The following is a 17,750-nucleotide window of genomic DNA, read 5'->3' as shown; positions in this document are numbered from 1 at the left end:
AGCCTATAAACTGCAAGCAGCCTTTTGCTTGCCAGCTTTAACCACACACACAAACTAAAAAGGCTGCCAGAAAGAAACCACCTCTTTTGCTCCATCAAAGAGGACCCTCTGTGCTGGCTCCTCTTAGTTACTTGCCACACACATCAAGCAACAACCCTGAGTTGTGTATGTACGCTACATTTTTTTTTCTAAACTGTGCAGCTGAAATGTTTCAGAGCATTTTGGATCTTTTTATGGTTTCACGGGAATGAATGCATGGAAGAACCTGGAGAGACAGAGATAAAGACAAGGACCATTAGTTAGTGGAGGATTATAATTAGCCAGAGCAGCAGAAGGGGATTTGTGCTCCAACGGCTGCCCTCTGCTCCCCTCCGCCCTCCTCCTACCTTGCCTTTCTAGGCAACCTATGCTACACTGAGATGTCAATAGGTAGACTGGCGAGGAGATGTGTGTGTGTGTGTGTGTTTGTGTATGAGTGTAACTGCGTGTTTTTGTGCAGGACAGGGCCGTTCTCACCTTAAGTGTGAAGTTACATTGTCTGTTTTAGAGGTTGTGCAGACAGTGACTCAGCTGTTTTTACTTCTGCCAGCTTTGCACTGTGCTGTTTTTTTCCAAGTCCCCAGTGTAGCTCTGCAGAAGACACTTGGCTTGTAAGTAGCCACCGCAGACATCTCAAAGGATGCTTGTGAAAGCATGTCCACTTGATCCTGAGTGACCCGACATAATTACAACAGGATCCTTCCCATGTCTGGGTTTGGGGGCTGCCTTTTGGAGTCTTTTGGAGTTTGCAGCAGAGCTTTGCAGGTGGACAGAAGAGTGTTTTTGAGTGTGTGAGACCAGCAGCTGGCTTCCATGTCTCTGCATGAGTATCTGCGGGAGGGTGGTGAGGCATCGCACCGGCTTGTGAACCGGCTCACTCATCTGATCCAGAACTTGGACATCTCTGGACTGGGCTTCTCTTTCTCTTTCAGCCCTGCCAGTCGCAAGAACTCCTGGAGAGACTGGGATGGTAAGTCTGACAGAGGAATGAAGACAATGTGTCATCTGTGTGTATGTGTGCATTTCATGTCTGTGTGCACAAGCGTATGTGTGTGTGTAATGTATTCCTGATTGAAGCTCTGGCTACAGTTCTTTAGGGCATCACGCCCAGAGCCTCACACACAGTGTTTCCTGTGGGCTCCCCTTTGCTCCCTATTAGGCAGTTTTCTGTGTCTGTCTTTGTGTGTATAACAGTTTGTGCCTGTGTGTGTAAGTGCGTGACTGCACAGCTTAAACAGCCACTTCAGATTCTAACATACAGATCTCAGCAACCGCAGTTAAAAAATTTCTGCAACAGATTTTTCAATAAATGCAGAAATTGCAGCACACAGCACCCTAACTGCAAAGAAGCTGCTGCAAAGAAAGAAGTGGGAACTGCTGATTGAAGCTGCTGAGTTTTCAAGTTGGTGTCCAGTCAGCCAGATTGTTGATCGTTTGAGACCTCGGTTATGCCACTGCTCAGAAAAGGACTCTCGTGGGATTTACTAGCACACAGAAGAAAAGGCATGGTCAGAAAAGCACGGAGGAGTGCTTCCCAGTGGGACAGTGGGATGCCGATGGTCCCACTCAAGCCACGTGAGTCAAGGGACATATGGATGATGTTTTTGTGTGTGTCGGTGTGAGTAGGTTATGCATCTGTTTTCTCCGGAAACACAATGTAGAGCGAGACATAACTTTGCAGATTCAATAAATGTTTGTAGCTGTTTTTGTGAGGCAGCTTCACCTGTGACAGAGGTTGTCCTCAAATATTTCTGGTTACTTGCATGGACCAAGATATTTCTATACCTGGCTCTTATGAATTTAGTGCATCTGTGTATTGCTCTGCATATATATATAGTAAATAAGTATATATGCATGGAGCTATAGTATAGTCAATTGTCCTTGTCTGCTGTGTGTGTGTGTGTGTGTATGTGTGTGTGTGTGTGTTTGTCTTTGTGTGTGATCTATGTTCCAAAGATCAAAATTACAAACTTGTGATTCATAAAAGGTTTATAAAAGATTCCTTGTAGTAACTGATTAAAACAACCAGTGAATGGTCATATTTTTATTGCTGTAGTCACTGAACCAAGCTTAAGAGAAAAAGTAAGGAAAATAGGTTGTTTCGACTACAGTAAACGTTGTTCTGGGAATTAATGCTGACTGGACGGAAACCTCTAAATTAGACAAAACTCTATTTTTGACATATCAGTCCCTTTCTGCCTCAGCACTCACAATTTGACTTCCTGTAAAAACACAATGAATCTGTGGGGCTGAGGCAACCAAATGGCTGAAGCTTTTATCTCAGAAGCTTTGTGACCCTGATAACCTAATGCATGCCCTTGGTTGTAGAGCAAACACATGTTAAACACTGTGCTACAAACACCACATATGTGCACACTCATACTTTCACACAAACATCTCTCGTCCAAACCTTTGCTCACCACTGAACTTCTTCTAGTCTAAATTAGGAGACAGACTGGAATCTATTGGCTTATTTGGACTGAAATATATCTTTTACTCAATTCATTCAATTGGAATCTAAATTGCCACATTCTGTTAAGAAACAGTGTCTTTCTTTGAAAGGTCTCATTAGAATTAAGTCTTTCAGAGAGTTTGTAAGAATGGGTCTTTTGAGTGGTGTAAACAAGAATAGAGTCTTTGAATAGATATACTCTGTGAATGGTTAAATGGGGATGCAGGCAGTGTTTGAATAGGCTGGTCAGAAAGGAGGCTTTGTACTTTTGGTCCACATATCCTGAGATAAGGCAGACGAGGAGTCCGGGCTTTGTTTGCCTAGGTAAATGAGTGCTGGGATCAGCACTGCCTACCTAACCTCCGTGACACAACATAGTGTAGCATAACACACCACGCGTTATTTTTCCAGTTCCTGAATAGTTTTACAGATTCATAACTGGATCTCAGGTCAGACTCAGTGATACATTACCAGGTTGGATGCAATGCAGTTGAGCCAGGAGTGGTTGGGTAACTGTCCTTTTGGGGCCGGGGGGTGGATAAGGTTAGTCGAGCAATCTGTAAAGGTGGGGTCGGGTGCTACAGTGTAGCTTTTGTCTACATGGAAGGTAACCTGAGGTTGCAAAAGGAAATCCTCGCAGTTACTGAGAGATGACCTGCAGGCTGTAGAGCACCTGCAGCCTGACACAGAGTGAGAGGCTGGGAAAAGGTGGAGTCAGAGTCAGTTATGAGAGGGAAATTGTTCCAGGGATATATCTGGTAAAGCTGGATGAAACAGGTGTTGCAGATCAGGAGTGAATGGGATGTAGATTGGAAAAGTAAAATGGGACGAGAGCGGAAGGCAGATTCAAGCTTCGGGATGTAGGAGGATCTGGAGGCTGAGGTAGAGTCTGGGTTTTACATGGAAGTGGAGTTGAGTCAAGTAGGACAGGTGAGTGTAGGCTCTGATGGATGCCCTGACAGAGAGGACCTGGACTGGTTTGTGATGGGAGGACAAGCAGATTCTCTGTCTAATGGACAGGACCAAAGAGAAGGATGTTCAAGAACACAGGGAGAGAGTCAAACTCAAGAGGACAGAGAGGTGGAGGCTGATTCAGGGTCAGTGGAAAATGTACTGCCTGAAGCAGAGAGAGAAGTGGTGTTAGATGGTCAAGCTGAGGACAGCAAAGAGGAACAAATTCAGGCAGTATTTGATGTTTGTTTGTGGCCAATAGTGGGGGAGAGTGGGGGTCATGTACGGATCGCTCTGGAAGAGGTGGAAAGATACTACAGATTTTCTCGCTGCTGTCACGGCCTGTGTGGTAGGTGTCAGATGTTATATTGTTTATTCTCTTGTCCTTCTTTCTCTATACTGTATTTGCTTGTTTGGGAGTTTATTCCTGTACTATACACACTTTGGTTCTGTTATCTTAAAACCACATCTCCCAGCTGTCCTCTCCACCTGCCCGCCAGCTTCACTTTGTTTGCAAAATGCTGCAGTTGTTTGTTGTTTCTTTATTAGTATTGAAATCGAGTCCATGTGTCCATTTTCAGCAATATCTGTTTATGCTAAAGAGGAAGAGAATATAAACTCTGTTAACTAAACCCCAAAAATCAGAACTGTCCATTCTTAAATACCATATAAATGTCGTGGAAGCACAGGAAAGAGATGGAGCTCTGGCTAAGGTGGTTATTAATATTATTGAACAAAATGCTGTATTTGTAACATTTTTTTTTTTTTCAGTGTGTTTGGCCTTTCTGTTCTGTTGAATCTGAATTTCACCCCACTGCTCTAATCCTGCTTAATCTGTGTCAGTTGTTGCAGGCTGCTCAGGTGTGTGACTCTGACCCACTAACATTTGACTCGTCACCCACAAACGTGAGCATGAGTGGACAATAATCCCTGCCATTAAGCCTTTTAAAAAACATCAGTGCCTAAACCAACAACCAGGTGGTGTGTATGTGTGTGTAGGGAATGTTGGACTAAAGGGTCGACATTATTTGGATAGAAGACTTTAGAGCCCATTTAGCAACAACTTTGTTATCTTCTTATTATCTCTCGCGTACTACAGGGCAGAGATATGTGAGCTCAATAAACCACAAAAGCAATTTAGGCTCTTAGCCAACATTAAAAAAAAAAAGATTGTTGAAAATGAGTACTGGTTACACTTGGACCACAGTCAACTACAATGATTAAGGACCAGTACACCAGTCATCTACATACCACAGGGTTATTTGCTTGGCTCACAGGATCCTCTTGGCCACGTGTCAAAATGTTTCAGACGCTGAAATAGTAGTGCCTTGAATTTAGCACCTGTCCATAACAGTTTCTCAGCGGGCATCAATATTTAAAAATATTTAAATAATCAACATAAAAAATGTAATTAAAACTATTCAAAGCCCCTCTGGCCATTTAAAACTCAAATTGAATCAGAGGTGTTGCAAAAGTAGATTTAGCACAACTTTTAATGCAGGATGCCCTTCCTGCTGCAACCCTCCTATTTTATCTGGGCTCGGGACCAGCACCAGGATGGCCGCAGGTGGCTGGGCGGGGTTGCACAGGGTGGGCTGGGAATCGAGCTCATGGCCTTGTGCATCCCAACCCAATGCTCTACCACTGAGCCACCAGGCCCCCTCTGGCCATCTGAAACTAACTAACTAATAATAATAAATATTGGATTTTATTATTATTATTATTATTATTATTATTATTATTATTATTTCCGCTTCCTCTCTCATTAGATCATTGACTCATCATTGAAAAAAGACACTTGAGTGGTTTCACTCCTTTTGTTAGAAATGTCTGACACTGGGTCCTATTGTCACTCCGATGGTTAGAGGGCTGTCAATGATGGAATAATACTGTATGGACAGTGGACGTATGGATGGAAGTGCTGTAAATAAAAGGAAGAGGGTTGGAACATCAGAGCAATTGAAGTAGATATTATTTGAAGTCACTGAAACTCTACATCTCTGACATCTTTCAGAAGAGGATTTTTCAGTAACACAATACTATAGCTTCTTTCTGGAAACAAAAGTGCAGCTCTCACTGGCCTGGGTGTGGGGATGGCTTTGATTTGATATGTGTGGGAGTTGCTGGGGGCAATCTGTGGCTGGCTGAGTGATGCAGGGTCAGAAAGTGGAAGCCACCAAAGGTTTCTGTGTGAACTTGAGTCCATGGGGACTCATCTTTGTGTGCCTGGCTTCTCTTAAAGAAATACTTTGGTGTGCACCCCTTGCTAGAGGTTAACTTGACAAAAAAATAGGAAAAGGAAGCTGCATCTCAAATAACGTCTGTAGATATGTCTGTTGTCCTTAATCAATACCTGTTAACTGGAGGTGACACTGGAAATGTCTAATCAAGAGGAGAGGGCTCATTCAGAGTATGGTAGACCAGTAGGTCTAGTAAGAATAAAACGGACAAAACGTATCTGTCAATAAATGCTTTAATTGTTTTTGTCACATCATTCATGATCTTTACTGGTGTGTTTAGAGACAGCTGTACCATAATAGAGGGAAATTAAAAAATATGGGAATTTCAAAGATGTCCAGTGAAAATGTAAGAACAGATTCTCAGTTTGTTTACCAACCTACATTTGCACTTGCAGTTATTTGTCCTTTGGTCCTCTATTTACCCAGGATCAGCAAAACGGCTAACTCGGGTGTCTGAAGTCTCTTCACATTGTCTTTACATTGTAAACTTGTTCTTTTTGTCCTCTTCGTGGGTTTCAGTTGGCTGACATATGTACTGGTGTGGTACTCTGATTAGTTAAAACCTTTTGTTTTGACACACTGTGACAACATGACAGCCTCAGACGGAAAGAGTCTAAAGGTGGCAAAAGACGATACCAAACCAAAAGTGGTCACACTTGAACCATGAGGCTAGTCAACAGTTTGAGTTTTGTATGAGTGTGTGTGCATGCCTGTGTTTGTATGTGAGAGAAATGTAGAGATAAACTGCAAGGAATGAATGTTAGTGTGGTATTAGCTTAAGGCAAAGTCACCTGATCGGTTTCACTGCCAAACAAAAGCAACAGAAAGTCTTTTTGGTTTGTTTAAACGGCTCTTAGAGGAAGGCCCACAGTGAAAGGCATCTACTTAACATACAGCGTAAATAGCTGAGGGATGACACATAAAGTGGGAGGATATTTTGTGATACTGCAAAGTAGACCTAGCTTTGGTGATTTTGATGTCAGACCGGCTGGAGGTGCAGTGGACTGGCTCTGAGCCTGATGTCATCACTTTAGCAGGTTTCGCATGACAGGTATGATGCCAAATAGGACAAGGATGTTTATTCATCTGTGTCTTGTCGTTTACTGTAGTAGTTATTGGATTTGATGTTTGTCGGACTATGTGAGGGTTTTTTACTATTTTTTAATAATAGGTTTTGGAGAGTCTTCATGTTTACAGGATACTACAAACTCAATATTCAGACAACGGGGAATGAGACATTTTTTGTTTCTTTCATAACGTATTTTATCTTTAAAAGTGCTTCACGAGTCCTTCACTAACATTTTCTTCTCACCTTTTCCCTTTTTCTTGCCCGTCTGTACAAAGACAGAAGTGTTTATGTATGTAAAGGCACTGTTTTCTGTTTATAGAGTAAAAATATGAGCTGCACAAAGTGATGTCAATTACTGATCCAGCAAGACTTGAAGTTTATCTACTAACAGCCAGGTCAGATTGGCAGTGGTGTAGTGACTCAGTTCCAGTTGAGAACTAGACAAACAAAGTCAGACGAAGATGTTAAGTCAATATTGTACTTTTCTTTTGTCACCTGCTACATGTTTGCTCTGTGTCCACCTTTACAAAATTATGTCTGTGTGCTCATCTATGAAGTCCAGACTTTTCTGGTTCCTCGATGCCTGTCCTTGTTATTGTGCCCATTGCATGCATTTTCACACGTGCAGCATATTTTTTCTATAGTATCAGAAAAGTTCATTGAAAAAATTAATTAATAACATTTCTTTTATTACTTACAGTACAGCTCTGTAGCCCTATACATATTGAGATGCAGTTCTTGAGTTTTAATGACATTGACACCTGCGGAGCCTCATTTGCCTGAAACTAAATATGAAGCATACAGGCTTCTTTAAATATCCTCGGAGCAGATCTGACTTATTTGGGTTTTTATCTTTACTGGTAGAAACTGTGCACTACCCTGATACCAAAGATTAGTTTACCTCATTAGCATTTGACCACAGTATGCCCATTTCTTTTGTATTTCCTCTGTATGACATCTACTTATAAGTCTGATGAACTTTATAGATGAAACAACACAAAACAACACAAAACTCAAATAACTTGTGTGTGGGTTATTGAGTGTGGCGATGTGTGTTTGTGTATGTTCACTCATTCCAATGTGAGCAATGTGACCTGTTTCTCCAAAGTTGGAAGACAAATTACTTAAGTAAATTCTGTACACGTCCCAGATGTTAACAGTTTATTACATTATAGACCCACAGGCAGTGAATGAGACACACAGCGAAGCAGCAGCACTGTAATCTCATAACAGAGAATTATACGTTGCCACTTTTTGTGTATTGATCTGTTTTGCCCTTTGCTGTGTAGCTCTCAGTTTCAATTTGAACTGTGGCCAGTTTTCATTCACAATTCTATGCTGAAAAGTTTCCTGCAGACAAATGCAAGCTTGTGCTACATATGCAGTGGAGACTTTTTATGTTATCTTCTCCAACTGATTTTCCAGAAAAACTACTGCATTGCCTTGTTTCTGTCAAAAATATTACAGTACCCATGTCTTACATGTAATGATACTATAATGACAAACAAAAGTATACAGTCTGTTGACCACCAAGTCAACCCCCCACCCCGACAATGCCGTATTAAGGTCTGCTGCCCAGCCGCCAGTTTTATCCCTGATATACAATCCCCATCTCCTACCGAGGGAATAAACTCTGAGTCTGATTATTTTAATCCCTATGAAGGCAGTCTATGGGGGCCGCAAGAATGTGGAAGATGGCGTGAGTTGGCTAACTTGATAACTTATTTATGTTATCCAGGACTGAAAGGATCACTGCGATCTAACAGCAAAATTAGATTTTACAGCCAGTGTATGTTTTAAGTGAACGCTGTCTTTAGATAGTATGAATGGCAATGGTTCATGCTAATGATAACTGTTAAATAACAACCGCAGATGATTCAACATTAAACTCTTTGTACTGTACATCTTCAGCTCAGAGCTCTCTTTCATGTTTTTTGCCATTTGTGTGTTTGTTCCAGATGAAATTATGCAGCTGGACAACAGTCCACTCTGCGCCGTTGACATCATCCCGGACCTCAAGAGGCAGTTTGCCTTCCTATCAGGTAATGAGTTGATACTTTACTCTGCCAGTTTGTGTGGATGGTGAGGGGCACTACCCTGGTCATCACCCTCATTTCTGCCACACACGGATTCATCTATATCTGAACTATTCAGTTTTATTTTTGCATAGCAGATGCCAACAGTTTTCTTTTGGCACTCCCGTTCATTTGCTGTTCAAATATGACTGCCCCCTTTTTCCTAAACCATGGTTGTCAGATTAAGGTTTAGAAAACCACTACCTTTTTGCAACCTTTTTCAACTTTTATTCATCCCCACCAGTGTTTGTATTTATTTATTTATATTTTGGCTTAATATTCCAAGAAATCACCTACAATATCCGTACAGTATTGGAAAAAACATCCTCTGTGTGTGTGTGTGTGTGTGTGTGTGTGTGTGTGTGTGTGTGTGTGTGTGTGTGTGTGTGTGTGTGTGTGTGTGTGTGTGTGTGTGTGTGTGTGTTTGTAAACATGACCTTGTCACTGCAGCAGAGTCAGGAACCATTTTCCAGAGAAAGATCTAAGCAGACGTTGAAACCATGACCGTGCACTTGCTGTTGCTATAGCAATATGAGAAGAAAAGGCCGACAGATTGATATTCCAGTCACATGCGCTGACAGAGCAGCTGTTCCACACAAGGAGTTAGATTGTGTCTGTGTGTCTGTGTGTGTGTGTCTTTCTGTAGTTGTGTGGACGTTTTAGTTCAGTGTCATGGTTGTGAGGATGTTTGAGCTGGTAGTGGCTTTTTTAAAAGGGCTGTTTGGGGTTAAGTCTTGTTTTTAGTTAAAGAATAGAATCCGGCCATGAATTATAACAATGAAAATATATTTACAAATTAAATTTGCTCTATTGGCCTCTTACTTTGGTGATGTGGTCCCAACAGGAACACACAACGTTCTGCTAACATTAGGACAGTTTTGGTTCAAATCTTTCCATAAGCAATTTTGTTACTATTGTTTCTGTTTTTTTGTGTTTTTCTCTTCTCAATGGTTTGAAGTGGGTGAGGCTCAGCTGGAGAGAGTTGATGTGACCTACACCTGTGTACCGGTCAGGATTTAACATTAAAATCTAAACTCAGTAATAGAGACATTTGTTTATGTTTCCATGCAACAGATAAAATTGGATCAAACCCCACCCTCACAGTCCTGAAGAAGCCAACTTGCTGACATTTTAAAGTGTTAAACTCTATTATTAATAGAATTAACTAAGGATGTTTTTTGCAAATGTACCTTTGATTGGTGCTTGTCATGAATAAAAAAATTTGTGTCAAGAGACAGGTATTGTGCATAGTGTAAAGAAATCAGTGATTTCATTTTCATTCTTTTCATTTTTGTCATTTTTAGTACCATAAAGTTCATTTTTAACATGTATTTTGTCAACTCTTGACACACAATGAGCTTTAGTGATCTTATCTTCACACATTAAATCATTCTTACATCTACATTCCTGTATTTGAACTAAGCAATCTGTCTGTTTTAGGATGAAACAAGGAAATAGATGTGTTATGTAGGATGAGGCAGTTTGTTTTTGTACAGGATTTACTCCTTGGTAACTCAGCTTTTACATTGGTGCCCCCATGTGGCCACAGTTACCTCCTCCTGTCCTCTTATTTTTACCTTTGTTTTTACTGTAAATCATCATAAAAGCTATGTTTGAGTATATTCTATTTAGATTACTGTACTAACAGGTAACATCCCCATTAAGTGTATCATAAGGATTTTTATGTAATATGTTATTTCTGTATAAATTATGTAAAGTATCAGTGTTGCTATTTTCTATTTTACAGGGGGAAGAGGAGATAATGGTAGTCCCATCATTGTGTTCCCAGAATTCCCTGCATTTGGAGAGGTCACTGACAGAGAGTTTCACAATGTGTTGACGTACCTGACTAGCGTGCCCAGGTAAAGCCCCTCTCTGGTTGGTTAGTAATTATGGTAGCAGCCACACACACACACACACACACACAGTATTGTTGCTTAAATGTGCATCACCTTTCTTAAATCTTTTGTCAGTACTGTTTTTTTTTTATTAATTTCTTATCCTACTTTGATCAACAACACTTGATTTTTAACACCATCCACTGATCTGGGGTCACAATCAGATTGTTTTGTCTCTTCATGTTGCAGCACGGTACCGCTGACGAACCTCTGGGTGTATGATTAAACTGCAAGAGCACTCACAGTTGTGAGAAAAGTAGTAGTGGTTCCAGCTTTGAACAGGCGACTAAGGACTTTTTTGTGTGTTGTTAGCATGTGTGCAAGTGAACTTAAAATGGACGGATGGAGGAGGGATAGTAATGAAGTGGGAGAGTTTGTAAAAATGCCTCACTCCTTTGAGTATGTAGTCTGCCAGTAGGTGGCAGCTGATTCTAAATCTCAGCCCATTGTATTAAATTGTTAAAGGAACTGGATTTGTTCATCAGATCTGTAGGCTTTATTATTTTATTTTATCTGTCTATAATCAATAAAATGGCCACGGCCTTTATCATGCTCCTGCAGATTGTTTCTGTTCTCATGAGATGAGACTGGCGGGGAGGGGGAAGGTACAGGATTATCCTTTCTTCGACATACTCTGCCAGACCGCCTTCTCATATCCCTTTTAGTTCATTTTTTCTTTAACATTACACAATTTACCCTTCTTTCTCTCTTTTACCTCTTCCTGTCTGAATTGTCGTTACTTCTTCTTGCCTGGAGTGACACAAAGTGTGTATAAATAGAAGCTGCAGTGAATTTGGCTGTTTGTCTAAATAATGCATAAAGGCTGAGCAGAGCTGTATTCTGAAGTAGCTCTGTGTGTGTGTGTGTGTGTGAGAGAGAGAGAGAGAGAGAGAGAGATCTGGCATGATCACCTGCCCACATAGGTATGAAGGCATGCATGTGTTTGTATTCTAGCTCAAGATACATTTTTTTCCACAACCCTAAAGGGGCCGTAATAAGAATTAGTTCTCATACCAAAAACATCTGTAAAAAAGATTTTTAATCATAAAACAATTGAAGCTGCATGAATACTACTATGTGTACAGATATGTCAGGGACCGAGCAGATAGACACAAGCATAAAGTCACAAAAGAAAATGGGTTTTATTTACCCAAATGTAACATATACAAAGAAATTTAACTTTACTAACAAAATGTGGGCCCTAAAAGAGGTCAACAAAAGAGAGCTAAACTCAAACTATCAAACTAAAATTACAACACAAGTTCTAACCACAACAGAGCCAAAACTGCCATAACATGAGTAACAGCATACTGACTGGCCAAACCAATATGACACACAAGGGGTAGACATCACTGTAACTAGACAAATTATAAAAAAAAAAAACTCTAGACAAACAGTTTAGTAAAATTATCCAATTACTTAAATATTCAAAAGCAATAACAAAATAATGAACCAAATAAAGTTTAATAACCTGTACCATCTAAAGAAACATGTTCCCCATATTTTCCCCTTTCTGCATCAAACGGGGTACTTGGTACAGTCCAGGCCCAGTAGAAAGTATTTAAGGTTGATAAGGGCCTCAATCCAATCTTTTATTTGGATGGCCAACACCCCTAGATCAGCAGAATGGTAACTCAAGAAAAAGAGAAATTAAACTAATACAACTTACACTTATTAGCAAGACACTAAACTTTAGGTAAAAGGTATGTGAAAACATTACCTAACAAACGTAGGGTGTGGCCGAGGTTTTGGACATCACAAGATACAACACATACAACTGGATATGCTGGCTCATTGGTGCTATAGACCTCTGTTGTTGTCCAAAAACTATTAAAAAAAAACGTTAGTCAGACGCACGACTCCACTGGATGAAATACTGTATTTCTTCATTCAAAAAACCAAGACCCTTGTAAATATTGTCCACAGTATTCAGAGTCTCCATAATTCCCCTTTGTTTTTGGACAATAACAGAGGGCTATGGCACCAATGAAGCAGTGAATTTAGCCTGCAGACTAACAACTAACTGAACGTGAGTAGAGAAGTTTTAATGTTATTTTTAGTATCTGTATGGTGATTGTGGATGATGCGAATAATTTATAAAATGACCAAAGTCATCCTTTAAACCCAGCGACATTATGTAATCAAGGAGCCAGCACAGTATCTTCAAAAGCAATTACAGCGTTCAGGACCTGGAATGGGACACAGCTGTCTGTCCTCTGATTGGACCGAGCTTAGCAGACTCTGCTAAAGAGACAGGGTCAAGATTCATACTTTTTAGACTTACATTTTCAGTGTCACACACACTGTGGGAAAGTTGAGCTTTCTATCTGAATTATATTATCCTGTATTATCTGTAATATTCACACACCCTTAATTGTTTTTGCGAGTATAAATCACAACATGAAACAACATTTTCTTGTGTATACTGTATTACCATTACCTTTTTGAGCAATAAGAATTATGACATGTAGCTAACAAGCAAATATAGTATGCATGAGTTGTCAGGTGTCTAAACTCACCTCCTCCATTATGTGTGCGTAGAGGTTACCAACATCTGGCAGAAGGTCATTAACAGAGTTGAGACATTGTTGAGTCTGAAGCAGTAAAATACAGAGACAGACAGATGGAGCCACCTGCGAGGAGGACAACCCCAGGGGACATACATTGTCCATAGCCACGGGCAAATGTTCTGTATCTGTGTATTATGACCTTGAACAGCTGCTGCTAATTTGAAACAAATAATTTTATGTCAGTGTTGATTTCACACATTTCTAATCCTGCTGATGCCACAAATACAGATTCATCTTCCCTTTGTAATATGTTAACTGTAATGTTTTATCAATATCAATCCTGAGTGTGTAGATTTGTTTTATACATTTTCTTGTCACATGATTTTCTGTTCTGGAATTTATTTGCTCTGGCTTTCTCAGCAACACACTAAATAAAATAAGTAATAAGTCCTAATGCAGCTGTTCCTATCGCTCTCTTTTCTCTCTGTTCCTCTGTCCCTAGATTCATGCACATAAATCTACTTTGGTTGATTGACTTAATCTTAAAAGATGCAGTTAGTCCAAGTCCTCCTTGGATATTTAATCCGTTTTTAATTTAATAAACCATGGCACAGATATTCAGTTCCCTGCTCTCTGTAGCACCACAGAGTAAATGGAAGGTGTATCCCTACAATATGCATGTTGCTATGTCATGCAGCAAATTTCCATCACCACTACATTGCCATCAGGCAGAGCTTTTCACAGCTCACCATCAGCTTGGGGTGCTTCCACAGACATTGTCCTGACAATCCAAATATTTATCAGGACAAGTGTGCATGTGCAGCCACAGTATCACCAGGCAAGTCAAGCTATGAATATTTAAGTTAAACAGTTATATCTGAGACAGTATCTGTTTGCTGTACTATATGGTAACTGATTTACAGTGTTCCTATGTCCCCTTACATTTTTCTAATTTTTTTATCACCTTGCCTTGCAAAACCAAAATTATACATTGTCCTTGCTGTGTATTAAATAAATTCAAGACTGAATCCTGGAATGTTGTTTATTGTTTAGATTAATAAATAGTGGACAGTTTTATTATATTACCAATTTGAAAAGACCAGATAAATATAGCAGGTTCACTTTACAATCTAGTTTACACCCATAGTCTGTACACCAAGATAATAAGATGGTACTCTTCATCAGGTTTTCCTGATGTTCTTTTCTGTGCCTGTGTTGCAATATGTTCACCATAAACATCCTTCTTATCTCAGCAGATAGTCTTAAGGGAAGAAAAACTCCTGACCAACTCCCCCCACCCAACCCCCCACCCCTTCTCCGTGTCTGAGATGTTAAGCAGTTTGTACTTTGAAATCCAGAGTGACCGGAACTGAGACAAGGGGGATGCTAGAGAAAGTGCTTAGTAAAAGATTAAAGGAGTAGAAAAGTGCAGGAACAAAGGATAAGAGGTGACAAAGTAAAGACTTTTAACTAAACATTCAGTATTTTTCTACTAAGAGGAAACCCCCTGCTTACAGTGGGATCCTCTCTTAGTGTGTATGTAGAGATCTGCCAATTGGCTGTTAGAGCTTTTCCTCTCTTTAGCAGCTGCCTTGTGATTGGCCTGTGTCCCAACAGCTCCAATTGTCTCACTGTTTAGCCCACAGATGCAGCGCAGGGGGTGCAGAGGTTGGATGATTGTCTGAGGCTTGGCTCCCTACTCTGGGTTCTGTTCATCTCCTGTGTTTGTATTTTGTATTCATTGTTGGAAGGACTGCTCTTTTAAGTGGCTTCCACCCTGTTTGTGCAGTTAACAAAATGGCTGATATTTCTAGGGTATTTCTGCATGAAAGGTGCTGATGCTGCTGAGATGCTTACCTTATGCTGTAGGTGCATCATGTCTTCAGGTAAGGATAGAGGATTCTGCTGGTGCATGTGGGATTGATCACCGGTGCTGGCCTGCCAGCATGGCAGGGAGGGGTCTAGGGGGAGAATAGATTGACAAGTAATCTGGCTGAGAATATAAACTAACTGAAACAGTCAGGTGTGATTAAACACTTTGATTTAGTTTCTTCTCTGTATGTGTTTTATGTTGTTTTTGCTTTTTCCTCATTATGCAGTAAGATGCTACAGCTACTGTCAAATCTTTGATTTTTCTAGCCCTTCACACTATGCTACAGTGTGTGACTGACTTGTCTGAGGTTTATGTTTACTCTTCACTGTTCTGACCTCTAAACAATCTATGTGAATACAATGGATGATTTTGTAATTAAATACTCTGTTGCCTCTGTGTGTGTTCCAGTTTGTCATCAACAGGCGTGGGTTTCATCCTGGTCATTGATCGCAGGCAAGACCGATGGGCAGCTGTGAAGGGGACTCTGCTTCGTATTGCAGTAAGTTTGCCTTTGTGTCTGCAGATGTGACCATGCACTAACTCTCTGTGTGCATTGTTTGACTGTCTGGATGACAAAACTGCTCTTTAATTAACTGTTTGAGAGGCACTGACCTTGCACTCTCACACTTGGAGAGAGTTTGTAAGGCCACAGAGAGGTGTTGGTGCACCGCTATGTTTTTCACAGCTCCATCATACTATCACCACCACCCTGTGCGATAGATATGAGCCAACCCCATCCTTGGGCCCTTGCTGACCATGTGTTTCCATAGTTTCCATAGTTTCTCGATTTTCATGCTGCGTTTCAGAAGCTCTACAAAGCCTACAAAATTTAAGTCTAAGTGTTTTGCACTGTGATGAGCTGCTGGATAATTTTCTATAAACTGACTCCTTTCTTTTAGGCGCATTATTTATTATCCCCATTTCCTTGCTGCTCAGTGGGACATCAACCTTTTTTAAAACCCCAATTCAAAAGCAGTTGGGAAGATGTGTAAAACATGAATAAAATAGAATTGCAAATCTCATCAAACCATATTTTACTCACAATAGAACATAAACATCATATCAGATGTTGAAACTGAGAAATTTTAACATTTCATGCAAAACATTAGCTCATTTTGAATTTGATGGCAGCAACACATCTCAAAAAAAGTTGGAACAGGGTGATGTTTACCATTGTGTAAACATTTGGGAAGTGAGGAGACCAGTTGCTGGAGTTTTAGGAGAGGAATGTTGTCCCATTCTTGTCTGATGCAGGGTCTAGCTGCTCAACAGTCCTGCGATTTTGTGTTTACAGTGATTTCTGGAAGTGTTCCTGAGCCCATGCAGTGGTGTCTAGTAGAGAATCATGCCTGTTTTAATGCAGTGCCGCCTGAGGGCCAGAAACTCACGCACATCCAGTTTTGAACTTCGGGCTTGTCCGTTGCACACAGAGATTCCTTCTGATTCTCTGAATCTTTTGATGATATTATACACTGTACTGGTTTGATCATCAAAGTCTTCGGAATTTTACGTTGAAGAACATTATTCTGAAATTGTTCAATTTTTAGATGCAGTTTGTCACAGATTGGTGAACCTCTGCCCAGTCATGTTACTGACGTGTTTCCAATTATCTAATAATTGATCAGCATTGAGCTTAATTTCCGTGCTAGTGTAGTAAACATGTTTATCTTGCCTTTTTACTGTACAGGAAACAAAAGATTCAGATGGACAAACACTCTTAGGTCTAACAATAAACCGTGAAGGTAGCAATTCAATAAAGACAAAGACAGAGAATGACAGATAAATATCTTCACCATGGTCTCCAGACCGATGAAGGACCCACTCACTCATTTCAAATTAAATCAAGCTTTATTAATCCCACATGGGGGACTTTTACTGGCTGAAAGGCTGGTAATGGGGGGCATTCAGTCATCCTTGCAATAATGTCCTGTTTGCAGTGATTCAATCAAGCTGCTAAATGAATGATGATGAAAGCTGCCACTTTTTAAGCTGCTATTATCTGTTTGTAGTGGAGAGTAGTTCATGGGACAAATCACCTCATAAAAGCATGCTGTGATGTATTCACTCAAGAAGGGCTGTGCACAGGGGGATACGATGGATATATTAAAGACTTACCAGCTTGAAAGTTTCAAATAAATAAATAAATATGTTTGTTTATTTATTTTTTTATTTTTTTACTTTCTGATGTTGAAAATAGTCTATTTCTTATGGATTTTTTGACCAAAAAATACAAAAAACTATTTCCTTTGAAAGTGGAAACAGATTTCTACAAATTAATCTACATTATCGAAAAATCTAAAACTGGAACTAGGTGATTGCATAATGGCTCACCCCCTAAAACCGCCAATTACTTTCCAAAGTCCCACAATTAGTTAAACAGAATCACTGGAGTTCATTGAATGTGGATTTTATTTTCTATACCCCAGTTTGTGTGTGGGGGAGGATCTGTTTTTTATCACTTAATATCACAAATATGCCTTAAGGATTCTTCACTGTGTTTATGCTGGTTATTTTTTTATTTTTATTTTATTTTATTTTTATTTTTGTCTATTCATATGTGCAAACTTGTTTGTGCATGTGGGTCAGTGTGTCATAGGGACGATTATTAGCTGCTGTGCATTTCTGGGCTCAGTCCGATGACAG

At 40.1% G+C, this 17,750-nt stretch overlaps 1 protein-coding gene across 13 annotated transcripts in view; it reads left to right on the top strand.

The window, feature by feature from the left end:
• The window catches only part of mcf2lb (mcf.2 cell line derived transforming sequence-like b), a 35,124-nt gene that overhangs the window by 3,932 nt on the left and 13,442 nt on the right, over positions 1–17,750 (top strand). For 2 of the 13 annotated variants that reach the window (XM_067516744.1, XM_067516741.1), the window contains exons 1-4: positions 3,051–3,791; positions 8,710–8,793; positions 10,574–10,688; positions 15,516–15,606. In XM_067516744.1, coding sequence (XP_067372845.1) covers positions 3,392–3,791; positions 8,710–8,793; positions 10,574–10,688; positions 15,516–15,606 — 690 coding nt within the window. In that variant the 5' untranslated portion in view covers positions 3,051–3,391. Of the gene's footprint in view, positions 1–146; positions 1,010–1,262; positions 1,615–3,046; positions 3,792–6,592; positions 6,734–8,709; positions 8,794–10,573; positions 10,689–15,515; positions 15,607–17,750 lie in introns of those variants that run through there. The other 11 variants (XM_067516746.1, XM_067516743.1, XM_067516751.1 and 8 more) reach the window with 9 other exon arrangements.

The sequence above is a fragment of the Channa argus genome, chromosome 9 (genome assembly GCF_033026475.1).
Source record: "Channa argus isolate prfri chromosome 9, Channa argus male v1.0, whole genome shotgun sequence".
Classification (NCBI taxonomy): Eukaryota; Metazoa; Chordata; class Actinopteri; order Anabantiformes; family Channidae; genus Channa; species Channa argus.
Note: the sequence above shows the minus strand (reverse complement) of the source record. Positions and strands in the feature narration are given on the sequence as shown.